The sequence below is a fragment of the Plectropomus leopardus genome, chromosome 10 (genome assembly GCF_008729295.1).
Source record: "Plectropomus leopardus isolate mb chromosome 10, YSFRI_Pleo_2.0, whole genome shotgun sequence".
NCBI lineage: Eukaryota > Metazoa > Chordata > Actinopteri > Perciformes > Serranidae > Plectropomus > Plectropomus leopardus.
This window is the reverse complement of record NC_056472.1, coordinates 24494341-24510958: the sequence shown is the minus strand read 5'-3', so window position 1 is coordinate 24510958 and position 16618 is coordinate 24494341. Positions and strand designations below refer to the sequence as shown.

General features: G+C 40.8%; 1 protein-coding gene across 4 annotated transcripts in view; it reads left to right on the top strand.

Moving 5' to 3' along the window:
• Positions 1 to 5056: 5056 nt before the first annotated feature.
• Positions 5057 to 16618, top strand: part of LOC121949195 (target of Nesh-SH3) — a 39186-nt gene continuing 27624 nt past the window's right edge. For all 4 annotated transcript variants that reach the window (XM_042494820.1, XM_042494818.1, XM_042494819.1 and 1 more), the window contains exons 1-3: positions 5057 to 5384; positions 16149 to 16328; positions 16479 to 16547. In XM_042494820.1, coding sequence (XP_042350754.1) covers positions 5276 to 5384; positions 16149 to 16328; positions 16479 to 16547 — 358 coding nt within the window. In that variant the 5' untranslated portion in view covers positions 5057 to 5275. The remainder of the gene's footprint in view (positions 5385 to 16148; positions 16329 to 16478; positions 16548 to 16618) is intronic.

The following is a 16618-nucleotide window of genomic DNA, read 5'->3' as shown; positions in this document are numbered from 1 at the left end:
GTACCAGCTCCTGATACTTATTTAGCTTTCCTGTCAGAGTCTTCTTCACATCCACCAGGACCGTCAGTTCCATCAGGATGATTGTCTTTGCCTCCTCACACCATAAGACCATATCAGTCCTCATGGGTTTTTGGATGACCTCAGGAAAGTGTAGTTTTCTTTTGAGGTCCACCCTCATCTTCAATGATTGTGCTGTCTGCTGGAGGCTCATCTTGGTTTCCTTTGAAGTGGGTGGTTCTTCCCCTTTCTTGATGAACTGTAAGGACTCGGGTGGTCTCGCATGGGTCTGACGCTTTCTCTGTGTCTCCTCCTCCAAGATTTCAGCTAGTGCTCTGATGACCTTCACATGACACCATGAATACAAATAAAAATCCCAAATTCAAATTTCTACCAAAGTCAAAGTACAGAAAAATATCAGCAAAATGTATTTAAAGTGTTTAAAGTAAGAATACATTTCCTGCAGAAAGGTGCCCCCTGTTGCTGACATTATTGCATGATTAAATTGTCAAAGCATCAAATCATAAGCATGCATGTGAAGCTACTTTCAGCTTCTTTAAATACTGTTTGGTGGTTTAGTCCAGTGGTTCCTAGTGTAGGGGTTGGACCTTTCCAAAGGGTCAAGAGGGTTGTGATATGACTGATGGGAGAGGAAAGAAGATAAACCAAAGTCCTGCTACAAAAATCTGTTTTCAGTTTTCGGACTTTTCTCTTTTTTGTGAAAAATTTGGATAATTTTACCACTTTGGATATCAAACAGTTACTTAAATGAAACCATCTGAGAAGTTAAGAGGGGAAATCTCTCCTTGGTGGAGACATCTGGAGAGGTCACAAACCCAAAGAAGTTGGGAACCACCACTTTAATTTTTAACAATGCATTATATTTTATAAGCCTATTACAAGTCAAATCTAAATCACAAAGTAACTAAAGGTATGAGGTAAAAGTAGTTGAGAAAAAGTTTTTCCCTCTGTATGTAGTAGAGAAGTAGCATAAAATGGAAATGCATAAGTAAAATACAAGAACCTTAAAAATGGACTAAAGGACAGTAGTAAGCAGAAAATGGTCCCTAATGAAAAATACATTATTGGTCCACTGACATCTTTATCTGCCATGTTTCCCCTCATCACAGCGTCACCATGACTCCATAGACAAACTTATCTCATCAGCAAAGCAGCTTCGGTCAAACCGGTTACACCCTAAACCTAAAAAATCATTTTCACAGAGCGCGCTTTACGATTCATCTGCATTTAATGGGTTCTGGCGTGACGAAGTCCGGGGTTCCACTGCAACAATCTGTTCAGGGACTTCCTCGGGAGACACACCTCCTCTGGCGCTCGACATCATTTCCTGTCTCGTGTGAGGACATGTGGGATATAATCAACTGCATTGGAGGGTGGAGATGTTGGAATTCACAAACGCATGCACGTGCAAGCAGACATGTGTGCGCCTTGCGCACACACGCACACACACACATGCACACACAAGCACGCACGCACGCACGCACGCACGCACGCACGCACACACGCACACACACACACACACACACACACACTCCTCGTCCTTGAGGCCCAGTTCTGGCTTGGAGTTTTGGCTGACCAGGTTGAAAACTGGCTCAAGTAAACGCACAGACATTTTGCACACAAACGAAATGAAGTGACAGAACTCTTGGCTGTAAACAATAATATACCATGAGGTCAACATCAAAGAAAGGCCCATGATGCAACGGTGTTGCCATGTGTTTGTGATGCACCGCAGAGTCATGTCTGAATGTGCGACACATGGCTCCAAATGCCATGTTTTTGTCAGCTGTTCTGGAGCGCACGTGATGTTCATGTGTTTTTCGTCGTTGGCAGAAAGTATATTTATAGATAGGATGATGAGAGACATTGTTTCCATGGAATATGATGGCAGCAGATCGCTGTACACTCATAGTTTTTTGGATACACACAGCTTATATGACTGTTCCAATTAAATTCTCTTGACTCAAGTGTGTGTTGGTGTTTATAACGAATTGTGGGGACCCTAGTCTGGTAGCCCACTGCAGGGACCTGCCTCCGCACTGGGGACAAAAATGTGGTCCTCCCATTTTTAACAGCTTATTTTAGAGTTTATGATTTTGTTTGAGGTTTGAGTTCAGCTACAGTTCTAAAAAGAGGTTTGGTTTGGGCGCTAGGACATGAAATATAACACGACTTGGGCTGTGGATGTGTGTGTTTGGGAGAGAGGTTTAAGGGTTCTTTTATGCTCAACATTGGATATGTGTATAGATACGGATAAGGCCGTCTGTGGGTATACTGCATTCACTAGATCTGTATTTGTGCAGTTTTTTTGGAAAGATTACAGATACAGACAAAACATAGCAGTACCACTGGAGATCATGGAGGCAGTGTAGCGTAGTTAGATATGACGGCATGGAAAAAATCAAAAGCTTAGTGAAAAGATTCCTCCTTAGGTGCTCTCGGCCTGATTGAACTTTAGGGTACACTCTAACTGATGGTGGCCAGTATACAAAAGAGCGTTTGAATGTAAAGAGTCTTTGTTTAAGGTATTTTATGAAATACTATTTTTTTCTGTGATAGTCTGCACGCCTTTGAGCCTTTCAGCACCTGCAGACCATATTTCATTGTGCATGTGTTGTACCCCAATGGTGTGACACAAGTTGTGACTTATCCTCTTTTGAACCTCCTTGCTGTCAACTCCTTTTTGTTTTGATTGTTGTTTTCAAAGATTTTTTTTTGGCCTTTATTTGATAGGACAACAATAGTGTGAAAGGCAGTGGGAGAGGGGAGGACATGCAGCAAAGGGCTGCGGATTGGGATTGAACCTGTGGCTGCTGCGGCAAGGACACAGCCGTCGTACATGGGTTGCCTGCTCTACCAGTTGAGCAAATGGATGCCTCCACCTAGCTTGTTGTCTGCAATTTTTGACTTTGCCCCCTGGTGCCATCTATTGGCAATATCTAGACCATCATAAAGGACAAATTGAAGTATGTGGCAGTGACGTTTACAATGTTTGAAACAAATGTATCTATTTTTGCACATAAAAGGAGTATAAATAAGTCCTAAGAGCAGATTTAAGTTAGTATGCAGATAGATTATGAAACCATTTTTCATGTGAATGCATTTACAGGCACACTACTGTCCCAGCTTTCTTTTTTTCTTGGAGTATCTCAGGGTTTATGTGAGTAAACACTGAATCATGGTTTCTGGATAAAACTTTATTACCTCACTTAAGAACATCTGTTGCACTTATCACATTATGTGTTGTCTGCAATCAACTGCCTTACCCTCTCTTAGCATTTCTTTTTTCCCCTCTTTGTGAATAGTATCCTTGTGTCTTGCCTCTTGCGAATATGTGGTCTGCTGTTTCTCCAGGTCCTCACGTCAATATACCAGCTAAAGTACTACAGGACATACCGGGATTATGTGTGTGTAAACACGTAATTCAGCCTCCTCATCTCTGTCTGTCATGTGAGCAGAGGCATCCTTAATGTATGTCGTAGGTTAAAGAAAATAAATATAATAATAGACTGGTGGTTACAGGGTTACCTGGAAAAAGGGGCAATAGTTTACTGTCGCTATTTAATTCTAAATAGACGTAAGCACACTGTGAGCAAGACTGACTCGTCACTTCCTCCTGAAGTAATCTCCTCAACTGTGGTCTGGTCTTAATCATATCTAACAACCAAAATCCTTTTGGAAGTCCCCATTGCAAAATGTTTTCCAGTTGGGGGTTTGTAACATTATTAAATTTGTTGAACTTGTTATAAAGAAGGTTGTGAACCACTGTGAAAACCAATATGATTTGTATTTAAATGAAAGTGAAAATGCCACATTGTTGCTGATATTGTACAATTCAGCACTTCACGAGGTGCGTCCAGTGTCGCCTTCCTGTGAAGAGGAAGGAAGTAAGATAGTGGAGGTTCAGTTGGTTGATGGCTGTGTGGCACATCTGATCGTTTCATAAAGAACACCAGAGATTATTTCATTAATGCTCAGTGGTTTTTTTTTTTTTAGCTGTAACCATGATCTTTTACAAACACTAACCGCTCATTTTAGTTTCCTAACCATTTCCATTAGAGCTGGGTATCAGTGCCTGATTCTTCTAAGCTATCAACCAAAATAACCCAGTACCAAGAAGTATCAAAACTCATCTACTAAACAGTAAATGGACCTGCACTTTTATAGTGCTGTTCTAGTTGATCGACAGCTTTAAGCGTTTTAACACTACTTGTCACATTTACTCATTTACACATTCATTCAAACACTGGCGGATGAGGCTACTGTACAAGGTCAATTTATAAACGTTCATACACACTGACATACCAGTGGCATGTAATGCTTACGTTTACATGATGGGCATTGAAAGAAGTAGAAAAAAATGTATCAAATGAAGTACTCTATTGGTATGAGTATTGCTTTAAGGCTAGTGGTGTTGTCATTTTTTAAAAAGATACCCATCCCCACAAACTAGAGTTGTCATGTGCAGATATTGTAGAAATTGAGAAGCAATGAACGTAATCCAGGGTACTGCAGAAAGGTCCAGCATTTTTGTCTGGTGATGGGGTTACTGCAAAGATGATAACAAACCGGGAATCTATCTGAAACATATAAACATGAATATGAATTACCAGATTTATAAAGTTCCACGCAAAAATGTCTCAAACCGGAATATCAAAGCTGGGATCTTAGAGTGCTCAGTGTAAGACAAGTTACGAGAAAGAGAGTGAGCGAGAGAGGAATAGAGAGAGCAAGTAAGAACAATGAAAAGTGTCAAAAGGCCTCTGCAGATGGAAAGTAGGATTGCTGGGGACACACCAGACTCGGAGGAGAAAAAAAGAGAGCAGAAAAAAAAGAGACTGAGCTGAGGAGGGCGGGAAGCTTGGACTAAACTCTGACTCCTTTTCCAGAAAAAAAAGAGTGTGAGATGGAGAGAAAGAAAAGGAGAGACGGGGGAGGGTAATGGGAGTGGGTGTGTCCGGCTCTTTCTGTTCCCTCCCTCCATTATAGAGAGGTATAGATGGTGCACGAGCAGCCAGAAGTCCAGTCCAGTGAGCTGCACTAGTCCTGAGAGCCACCAGCTCAGAGAAGTAGTCCAGCCACTCCAGAAACAGAAACACTCAGCCTGACTCCTGCAGCTGCAGCACACATTAACTCAACCTGTTAAAAAAACATTCAATCAGCAAGGTGACGCTGAGTGACAGCTTCTTGTTTCTGGGCTCATTTAGATCACCGGCAGCCTTTTACACCTGAGACTCAGAGGTGAAGCACAGCAGAGATGAGGATGGGGATGCAACGACGCTCACACAGCTTTCTGGCCCTTCTCCTTGTGGTCTTCATCGCTGGGATAGTTCTCTCTGGCCCCTCGAGCCCTCGCAGGAGCAGAGGTAGGTGATCAGTGTTATCCACATCAGAAGACTGTGTGCACGTGACGTGATGCAATTGTTATGTGAGTCTAAAATCCATGCAAGTGCAAGTAAACATCAGTGTAATTGTCTTTCTATGTTAGCCCTGTGATGCACTGATGGCTTTTCCATGATCTTTCTGTCAATTTTGCCAAATGCATGCTGGGATACACTTTGAAATACTATGTTGTAGTTAGTTAGATGAATGTTTGTTTCAAGGATAAATGACAAGAAAAAGGGTTTTGTAACCATATTGAGACACCAGTTACTGCATAGTATGTTGAGTGATGGATTCAGTTTGGCACACATCGTTTGTGACATCATAAAGAAAGCTGGAAGCTTCTGATGTGGAGAAATCCCCAAATACACACAAAACAAAAGTGAAGGCAACACATTTCAAGCTGACATCTGTCCTCCTCCTTTTATGCTGATAACTGCTCAACACACGATATTAGTTACATGGGATTACCGCATTTGGCTTTTAATAGGGGGATGGAGCTAAGTCCGGGTTTTGGTTTAGATCCTGTTCCAAGGTTTTGTTTAATGAGCAATGCAATATATTTGTACACAAATCAACCCTGTTTCTGTATTAGAAGTTTTAAATTGCCAGCTTTTAAGTCATAGTTCTTTGAAACATCAAGTTATTCATATAGTTTGTGACTTACTTATATGTTTGGAGGGACACATAGGAAAAATCTGCACCTATGCTCCAAAACACCTTAATAAATTCAGTATGGGATTTAAAAAAAACTCATGTTCAAAAAGTGGATTTGATACTGACTTCTGCTGCTGAACCCTGAAACCAAAAAAGGAAAATCAGCTTTCCACTTGAGCCACCTGTCAGACTCTCCAACTGCCTCGATTAGAAACAATGTTTTTACGATCCCTGCGGTTTATCCACATTTCCCTGAAAGGAGCTGAGCAGACACGGGGAAACAGGCCAGTTACCACTCACAGGTTTTTAATGAAAGTGTTTCCAGGTTGGGGGTCAGAGGTTAGACTAGTAGACAACTTGGCGGGGTGGCTTTTCCTGGAACTGTGCCCACCGAGCAGACAATGTGATGTGTGTGTAAGTGGAGTAATTGTTTTTCTTTGTTGCCTTAAACATGTTACAGCTCTTACTAGTGGATATTTTTCTTCAAACCACCACCAGTTACAATGAAACACCGACAGTGCAGTAGATGCATCAGTTCTGGCCAGTGCAAACCACATGTATGTTCAAAAACCTTTCCAAACAGCAATATGGAGATTACCACAGCATCTTTGCATCATATGAAAAATCACCAAAGCAAATCACAATGTCAGAGCTCTCATGCAGTGTTCTCTTCTCCAACATACCATAAAGAGAAGACAGACTCATTTCAGTAATTGGATTATATCGCACTGAGTTTCTGTCTGTTTGGCATTCTCACAAAATGTTTGGAAAACAGAAAATTTTCCAGGAACATTTTCCATATAGTCTAATTTTCTCACTGCCCCCCCCCCCCCCCCCACACACACACACACACACACACACACACACACACACAGAGCATATACACTGACTCTGTGCAGCCAATCTCTGCTATGGGAGTCAAACTTGTGCGCTCCTTTGAAAACCTTTGACGGTAGAAAAAGTGATTTGAGGTGAACGCACTGGAGCCAATATAAAGAGGTAAGCTCAGCAGAGAAAGGCTGCATCCAGTGTGTAACGCTCTGGTTGAACTTGGCTTGCAGACAGATGACAGTGTGTTGCTCTGGGAGCTGGACGAAAGGAAGCTGTGTGTTTTTGCTTTGGGAGGAGCGTGAAATGTCTGTATCTCTGTTCTTCTTGGATCAAGGAACGGGTTTTAGGGTGAAACATGTTATGCAACGAGGTGTGTTTTCGTTATTATGTCATAGATACTACAGCAGTGAAACTCATCTTACGTCCCACAGGCCAAATCTGGCCCCCGTCTGGGTGCTGGGTGCCCCTCCCTAACCATTTTCTAATTTGCAAAAAATAAAGTGATTCACATTGGGAATTGTTTTTACTTTAGGTATACGTAAGGTGCTTGAGTGCATAAAACAACATCAAAATAGAGCTTGTTTATCAAAAAAAGTGCCAGTGGACGATCTCCCGCACCCCCGACAGAAGTCTTGTCCTAAAATCCTAGAAACGTCCTAAAATTTTAGAAATATCCTAAGATGCTAAAAATTGAAATCCCAGAAATGTCCTTAAAAAATGTACTAGAATCCTATAATTGTCATAAAATCTTAGAAACCCATTGGAATCTTAGAAATGTCCTAAAATCCTAAAAACTTCCTAAAATCTGAGAAACATCCAAAAGTTCTAATGTCCTAAAATCCTGGAAACATCCACAAATCCAAGAAATGTCCTAAAATCTTAGAAGCATGTATAGGGCTGCTGTGACTGGCCCCTGGCCTCAGATCATTTTACTGAAGTGGCCCCCAGGCAAAGTTGATTATCCCTGTATTGTAGCACAATACGCACATGTCAGAGTATGCACTGTACTTCCCAAGGATTTTTTTTAAAAAATGTACATGTGCTGATGCTATTTGTTATTCAAGAAATTTTTCACCTCCTCAGGACAATAGACGGCCTGGAAACTGCCGCTGAGCCAGACAAAACACGACCACATGTCAAGTACAGATTAATGAGAGGGAAACATGGAAGCAGAGGGAGGAGATAAGAGGACAAGACAGATGATTTCAAAGCAATTTAGGAAGTCCAACGAGGATCAGGTTGATGGAAAATGGCCGCTGACACATATAGGTCGCCGGAGATTGAGTGAAGGAGGAGAGGGATGGGATGGAGCAGCGCCACAGGGGAGGGGAAAACAGCTGTTGCTCCATCGAATCTGACAGGGGGATATATAGTGTGTGAGTGAAGGGACCAGCATGGAAGCCGCCAAGGTTGGCGGGGAATTGTCGGAGTATGATCCCAGACACGCTGGGGTGCAAGGTGAGGCCTGATGTGAACCTGAGGGATGGGATGGTTCCAGTGAAGGACGAGATCAAGGCTGGATGACGGGAGATATTCCCATTAGAGCTAATATAGGTCAGATCAGCTGTCGTTTGCACACCAGCTAAATTATTTCGAGCCCTTTGTGTTCTGGTTGGCACGAGGCTCAGAGGGGTTTTCATTGCCTTAAATGAAGGTGACTGTTTTACTGATGGGGCCATAAAACATCCGTCTCTGTCGCCATGCAGCTGGAAGCCAAATCTCCTCTCTCACCTCTCCTCTTCCAGCATAGAAACCTGAAAGTCTTAAAAACTGTTCAGCAGAGCTGTCTAAAAAAGGCATCACCAACAGTCAGTTTAATTGATTCTACACTCTTCAAAAAAGGGGTTCCAAAAGTGTTCTTCCTTCAGGGCTGAGGTTCTTCCCAAAACTTTTTCTTTGAAGAAAGTTTTTTTTTTTTTTTTCTTTAAGACTATGGCTTTCATGAAGAACTGTAGTAGTGGTGATTTCAGCCCCGGACCTTTACAAGTCTCATTAAGCCCAAAGTTACTGGACATGGTTCCCCTCCACCCAGGTTAATCTGTGAAATCAAAATCCTGATTAGGGGGAGAGAGGTCTATATGTAATGCATCAGTTACATTTTAGAGCACCCCCAGGTGAGTTCACCTTTGGAAGGTAAAGGGGTTTTTGCCCCCCCCCCTTCAAGATAAAACTCTTGGCATATGAAAGGGTTCTCTGCAGAACTTCCTGTGTGGAAGAATATGTGTGTGTGTAGAGAGAGTCCTCAGTGGAACCATTCACAGACGATTCCAGATAAAACCCAGAAATGGGTAAAACACTCAGTTGTGTTTAAATGAAACCCTTGAAATATAAAAGGGTTCTTGGTAGAACTCCTTTCCTGGGTTCCAGATTAAACCTGTGCAATATGAAAGGGTTTTCAGCAGAACCTCCTGTGTGGGTTCTTGTGAGTCCTAGATGAAAACCTTGGAATATTAATGGGATTTCTGTAGAACCCCCTGGATGGTTTCTGGATTAAACTTTTGGAATGTAGGTTCTTTTTAGCAACCTTAGAAGGTGAAAAAGATAGAGCCACCAGAGAGGGTTGTGGGTGGAACCATTCTCAGATGGTTCTAGATGAAACTCTTGGAATATTAAAGGGTTCTCGATGAACCTCCTAGATGGATTCTGGATGAAATCCTCCCTTAGAGTATTAGTTTTTTTTCCTTTTCGTTAGGACCCCTTGGGTGCGTTCTCAATAAAACTCCTGGAATATTAAAGGGTTCTTATTAGAAGTTCCTAGGTGGGCTCTTGTTAGCAACCTTAGAAGATTTAAAGCTTCTGGACAGAACCCCTAAAGAGGGTTCTGGGTGGAATCATTCACACATGGTTCTAGCTATAACCATTTGTATTGGGCTCCAAGTCGAATCTTGACAAAAGGAACCAAAAAATGGCTTTAAAATGGGGACAGGCTCGGTATGGTTGAAGTTAGCACCTTTATTTCTAAGAGTGTATATATATTAAAGTTTATGATACATGTGTGGTTGTAGAGTTATATATGGCACCAGTATTTAGAGTTTATATCTTTATTTAGTCGGAGGATTAACAGTCTGTAGAGCTCGGCTGTGCTCATGTTCAGCTGCTCGATACAACCTGACATGACTTCATTATTCTGTGTCGCTTCCATCCACCAAAACCTCCACATTCACTTCAACAAAGAGCTGAAAAGTTCTTTTCCATTGCAAATTATGAAAACAAAACAAGCCTTGTAGTCCTGTTCCAACCTTCTTTTTTTTTATGTTTTTGAGGCTTCAGATATTTATAGTTCATTAGTTCACACATCAGCATGAGTGGAAAGAGATGATCTCAGTGTATTTATTCTCAGAGTGTTTACTTTCATGCAGTCTTCCTCCTCATCTGAACCAACAGAGGAGAGAGACAGTGGAGTAGAAGAGAGCTGCCAGTAGTGGAAATCTGTGGTTTGATAACGTCAGACTGTAAATCAAGACGTGTTGATGCCAAAACATGTTTGCACGTTGGACAATGCGCGTTTTAATATTTATTTTCAAACACCAAACCCACATAGGAATATCATATTGCACAGCAGTTCAAAGTGGAGTGAGCGTGTTATGCTGACAACCCCATTAACCTACTCCCACTCCCTGAGGATCATCCATCACTGCTGATGATCCAAGATAGCTGCTCAGCTGAGCCAAGGTTCAGTTTCCAGTTTTAGGGTGTTTCTGCTTTTCAGGCCAGTGGGATTACATCCTCTGGCTATTCCTCCAAAACAGGACGAATACAATGGTGGAATGTTTATTGAATGATTTGGCATTGTTTATTGCATAATCTGACATGTTTATTGGCTGAGTCCCAGCGTTTTGATGGATTTGCTTGTACAGTAATCATTGATGAATTGGTTATACTCTCTGCATGAGCGGAGCCGACTGCTTATGTCATGAGGTTATAATTGAAGGGATTAGCCTTCACTATGAGATTTACAGTATATTATTTAATAGACTATAGTCACCAACATCGTGGGTGGGAATGGCTTTCATGATGTCTCTAGAGTCATACAGATGAGATGGATTAAATGCAGATTTATTTTTGGTTGTATCATTGAATAGTTGGTATATTTGGTCTAATTATTTTGCTGTGATGGATTGGTTATTAGACAATGGTCCTCTAGTTGGCCCCACTGCCCCACGTCTATACATACATTGAGGTCAAGACCCATGGATTGAAATACATCGTTTTGCATCTCTTAATAGTTGTCTTTTGTCTCTTTGTAGTTGTTTTGCACATCTTTGTGGTCGTTTTTAGTCTATTTGTAGTTGCTGCATGTCTCTTTGGGGCTGCTTTGCATCTCTAAGGGGTCATTTTGCATCTCTGTGGTCATTTTGTGTGTCCCCTTTCAGTTGTTTTGCATATTTTTGTGGTTGTTTTGACTTTCTTTGTAGCTACTTTGTGTCTTTTTGTGGTCTTTGAAGTAAAGTTGGATGGGACCCACAAACAAGCGACTTTCGTCATTGTTTTACATCTTTTTGTGTTCATTTTGTGTCTCTTTTTTGTTGTTTTGCATCTTTTTGTAGTTTTTTTTTGCATTTCCTCTTAGTCGTTTTGCATTTCTTTGTGGTGCTTTTTCTCTATTTTGTATCCCTCAATGGTCTTTTTCTTATTTTTTTTAGTTTGTTTGTGTCTCTTTGGTGTCATTTTCTGTCTCTTTAGTTGTTCTGCAACTTCTGGTGGATGTTTTGTGCCTTGCTTTGTAGTAATTTTGCAGGTCTCTGTGGTTATTTTTTGTCATTATTTAATTGTTTTGCTTGTTTTTTGGCCGTTTGTTTCTTTGTTGTGGTCTTTGTGGTCATTTCATTGACTTTCCAGTCAGACATGTTAACAGTCAATTTAAACAGAGACTTTCTGCTTGTTCAGTAATCCATTCTTGGTTATTTAGGCTGAGATTATGGATTCAATTATACTTAAGTTACATGTCTTTTGATGAGGTTGTAAATCTTCAGTTGTCTCATGTATTTGACAGGGTCGGAGTCACCAGCTGCGCTACCCTCAGGAAGAATTAAGATTCAAATACAGTCATCAATCATTATTTTCCTAACTATTCATCCACATAAACGCACACAAGATGACTTTGTGGCTTAGCAGTTTTTTTCTGGTAAGCTGAATGTCAATAGTTTTCCTTTGTAATGTAGTTGATTGATCATCAGGACTTTGACTGGATTTGTTCCTAAAGCTTTATTCATTTTACCCTGGAAATACTGATAAGTCTTAACAGTCCCTAAGTGGCGTGTGGGCCAAATGGCCGGGCTTTGGACGGGTTGTCGTGGGACCGAGCCAGTGTTTGCTTGTACTGGAGTTTAAATCGTGCTGCCAGAAGTTTCCTAATGTTTCATATGCTCTGAGCCCCTCTCCGTCTGAGCCAATCTCAGTCTTGTTTTATCGGAAATATTGATGGAAGACTCACAACAAATGCAGTTTTGATAGGAAACACATAGCTGGAAAGGCACAGGGGTATTTTTCAAATCCAGGGCTTCCCCCTCTTTCACTGTCAGTGTCTGTTTTGGCGTCTGGCAGCTGCTGGCAGTAATCCTCATGCAAAGTTCCACTATTTCATTTAATGCTGAAATATGAGCCAAGGACATGCTGTGGAGAGTATAGTACAAGCCATAATACAGGCAGAAAGTCCATTGCTAAGCCTCGTAGACTAAGAGGGGTGGAGGTTTAGACCTTGTATACTTTTTGTGAATTCCACTGCGGAGTAAAAACAATACAAACAGCAGATGGAAACATAATTAAATTGACTAATTTGCTCTTAATTCTATCTTGAGTTAAGAAAGACTTGAATCAATTAATTAAAACCCACTAAATATGATCAAAACCAAACCACATTGTAATAAAAACAGGCTTAATTTAACAAACCAGTTTATCTTTTTATTACCATTGTTGACTATTGATCATCCAAATCTGCACTGGTGTGGTTATTTATTGTTTTACATGCATTGGCCAACTGTCAGTCATAAGTCACACTTCTGGCCCTGCTGCACCCATCTCAGTTTGCTGGTGTTTATTAGCATGCCTCTTACAAACTAGTTAATTGTTAGCATGCTTGGTTCTTGGCTTGTTAAGAAAGCCACATGGCAGAGGCAAGTGATGAGAGAAAAATAAGCAAATTCATCCATTCTTTGTACTTGCAGAGTGAAAAGTTAACATAAGCCAGCAGTAATCACAGCCAATCATGTTTGAGATTGTTTGGAAAGTTATGACTAAAGTTCAACACTTCATGATAAAGATCACAACCCTTTAGAGATCCCGCCGAATCTGATAGCTATGAAGACTGTCGTATCCAAAATTAACAGATTCTTCCTTGACATGCCCTGTGTGAAGTTTTTTTCAACACAAATACACGGCTAACACGTCCATCATACCCAGCACAAATTATTTCATACAGGACATTCAGACACTAAAAGCTGCCTCTGCTGCAACATACAAGTACCTCGCAATAATGTACTTTATGGAAATGAATGCAGAAATCACCAGGTTTTTCCACCATTATTGGCCTGAGGCGTCCCCTTGACACGGGCATTTTTAGTTACCTCAGCAAGCTTAACCTTTCCAAAAAGCAAAAGCAAAATAATGGGACTCTCTATAGCTATAAAACCATACTACTCAAGTGAAAAAGTAAAAACTAAATGTACCTGTTGTACTGGGCATAACTGATAACTACTCACCTACTTCTTCTTTAACTGGAAAAAAAATAAAACCACTATTCAACTCTACAAAGCCAGCTTCTATGAACAATTTGTAACACAATTTATGCTTTCTGAAAAGAGGTGATACCTACTAAGGAGTATTAGGGGCCACAATTTGGAAAAAATATATGATGACATAGCTGACTTATTATTTTAAGTTGTTAGGATGTATTGAGATAGCGAATGCACACTTTGTACATACATTTTTGCAGAATAGTTAAACAGGTCCGTCCGTGTTCACTTGGACTTTTTGCATGTAACTACACAGGCTTGATTTCTTAATATATTTTTCTCTGAAAAATAATGACTTTATTACTGTAAGTTTAGAACTTTTTTTCATAATATAGAATGACGTTATTTTCCCTAAATTATGACTTTTTCTTTGGTTCCTAATTATTTCCTGTCAGCTACTGCATTAACTAACATTTGTTTCTGTAAGATTATTTTTTGACATTTTTGCCTATATTAGATAGGACAGAAGGTCGATAGTGTGAAAGAGGGAGAGAGAGGGAATGACATGCAGCAAAGGGCTGCCAGCTGGAATTGTACCTGCGGCTGGTGCGGCATTTATGGGCTGCCTGCTTTATCCACTGAACCGCCAGACACCCCATTAACAAACATTTTAAGAGGAAATACACTTGGACCTATTTAGAGTGTTTATGTCGTCAAGTTTGAAATGGCCTATAGTAAGTTTCATCTTTTTATCCGGAGCTGGGTTGTTCGGGGCAGCAGGCTGAGCAAGGTATTCCAGACATCCTTTTCTTCAGCAGTCTTTTCCAAATTCTCCTGGGGGATCTGGAGGCATAGCGCCAGATGAGATAGCCCATTATAATTCCTCTAGTGTGTTCTAGATCTCCCTGAGGGTCTACCACCAGAACCAGTACCTTGGCGTGCTGACCATAGACTGTAAAAGTAATAGACATAGTGATGCTGAACCCTGGTATTGCAAATTTGCGAGGGACAGTTGTGTTGAGTTTTAATTGTTTCAAGCGTGTGCAGCATAAAAACTAAAAGCAAATGTTCTGTGTTAACGCAGGGCTTCAAGCCCTTGAACAAGTTGAATGATGACGAAAGGACCAATTTAATAAGGATGTGATATATGATGGCAAGTTGCCATTAAGGGCTTTATGTATGAATAAATACCAACGCTTGACATGTCCAGCTTCAGAGTCAGCGCATAAGTACAGTTACATTTTATTCAACTCTGAGTTCACTAACATAAAATGTTCGGTCACATGTGAAATCAAGTAGATTTCCCACCTTTTTTTGATGAATCCCTTTTGTGTTTTTGTCTGCTGCCAAGTGACTCTCTTCTATCTCTGACCAAGACAGAACAAGTCATGTTGGCTTTGCTTTATTACGACCCACCCTTTGATTCCTGTCCTCATCGAATATCTGTCCCCAGGCTCTGCTGATTAGAAGTGCACTCTGTAGAAGTCGCTTCTGGCAGGAAATGTGAAGTTTCTTGTAAAGTGATGTCAGTGCATGTGTGTGTGTGTGTGTGTGTGTGTGTGTGTGTGTTCATGAGACCGCCACAGACAAAACACTTACCTCACATCGTTTTCTTGTCAAATCAACACAAGCTCAAGTTGACCTCAAGTTTTAAAAGCGTTTCCTCACAGATTTTGATTTACAGTAACAACATATGCATGTCAGAAGCCAATTCAGAGCTAAGACATCCACTATCAACCCCATATAAAAGCTTTAATGTATGCCATTTTATGAAGCTTGTAAGTGGCAGATCCTGCGTGAATGTACTCTCTATTAAAACGATGTCCTTATCCAGTTAGACAGTACAGAACAGAAACTGCTGTTACTTCTTTTACTGTTGTGCTAACCAGATAAAATCACCGTTGCTGTTTTTATTGTCAGTAAAACTTACACCTCAGCAGAATTTAAACCAGCAGTAAGCCTGTTTTGAATGCACTGACTCCATGACTGAATGTGTGAAGTGATGGAAGACAAAAGAGTTGTAAAATAGAAGTCTTTCTTGCAAGCTTTTCATTTTACTTAAAAAAAAAGAAGAGAGTCAAATGGAAAGACGACAAAAAGTTTGAGATTTCCCCATTTTTTGTGCAGTATTGCCATGTATTTGGAAGTTAACGTCTACAATATCAAATCATATTTCCCATGTAAACTTGCATGAAAATCCACAGATGTGCTCTATTTGATGTCTGTAGGCTCTGCAACTCCTTTTATCAAACATTTGCCACGATAAAGGTTTATAACTTGCGACCCGTGGGCCAAATCTGGTCTGACAACCATTTTCTAATTATCAATGAAAATGAATGGATTCATCATTGGATTTTTTTGTACTTTTGATGTAAATAAATTGCCAGAGAGCATAAAAAGCATTAAACTTGGCCCCAAAGCAAAGTAAGTTGAGTATCCCTGGGCTATAATTACAGAACGACTGGTTTTATCTTTATATTCTTGCATTGGTCCAAAGTGTGCAGAAACTTTTGGGCTTTTTTGCACTTTGCTGTATCTTGTATGTTCTCAAAGTTAATGGTGCGCTTGTGTCCTCTCTTGCTTCCCAAGTGAGACGCCAGAACATGAAAGTCCGTATCAACGCCACAGGAGACACCATCGTGTTGAAGTTTTTGCGTCCAAATGCTGACACCAAGCTTGAGGGTTACATCCTGGGCTACGGAAGCAGCATGTTCTCCAAACAGTTCATCCAGCTGCCTGAGAACGGACAGCCGTACGAGACCGAGTTTGGTAAGAAAGGCTGGCTGATATGTGTGTTTGTTCTGTACAGACACAAGGAACAGACATGTGGATTGTATTTTACCTTTTTAGTCATGGATAAAAGAGAGATGAAAGGAGATTTACAGTATAACCTCTAGTTTGTTGTTGTTCTGTGTTTAGATGCTGAGCCCAAGTACCTCATCGCCGTCCAGCCCATCCCCACCAATGAGGTGAAAAAGCAATGCTCAGGTATGCTTCTGCAAGAAGAATGGGAAAACAAATCACCATTGAGGTGACATGTTAAAGTGAGCACCTGTGGG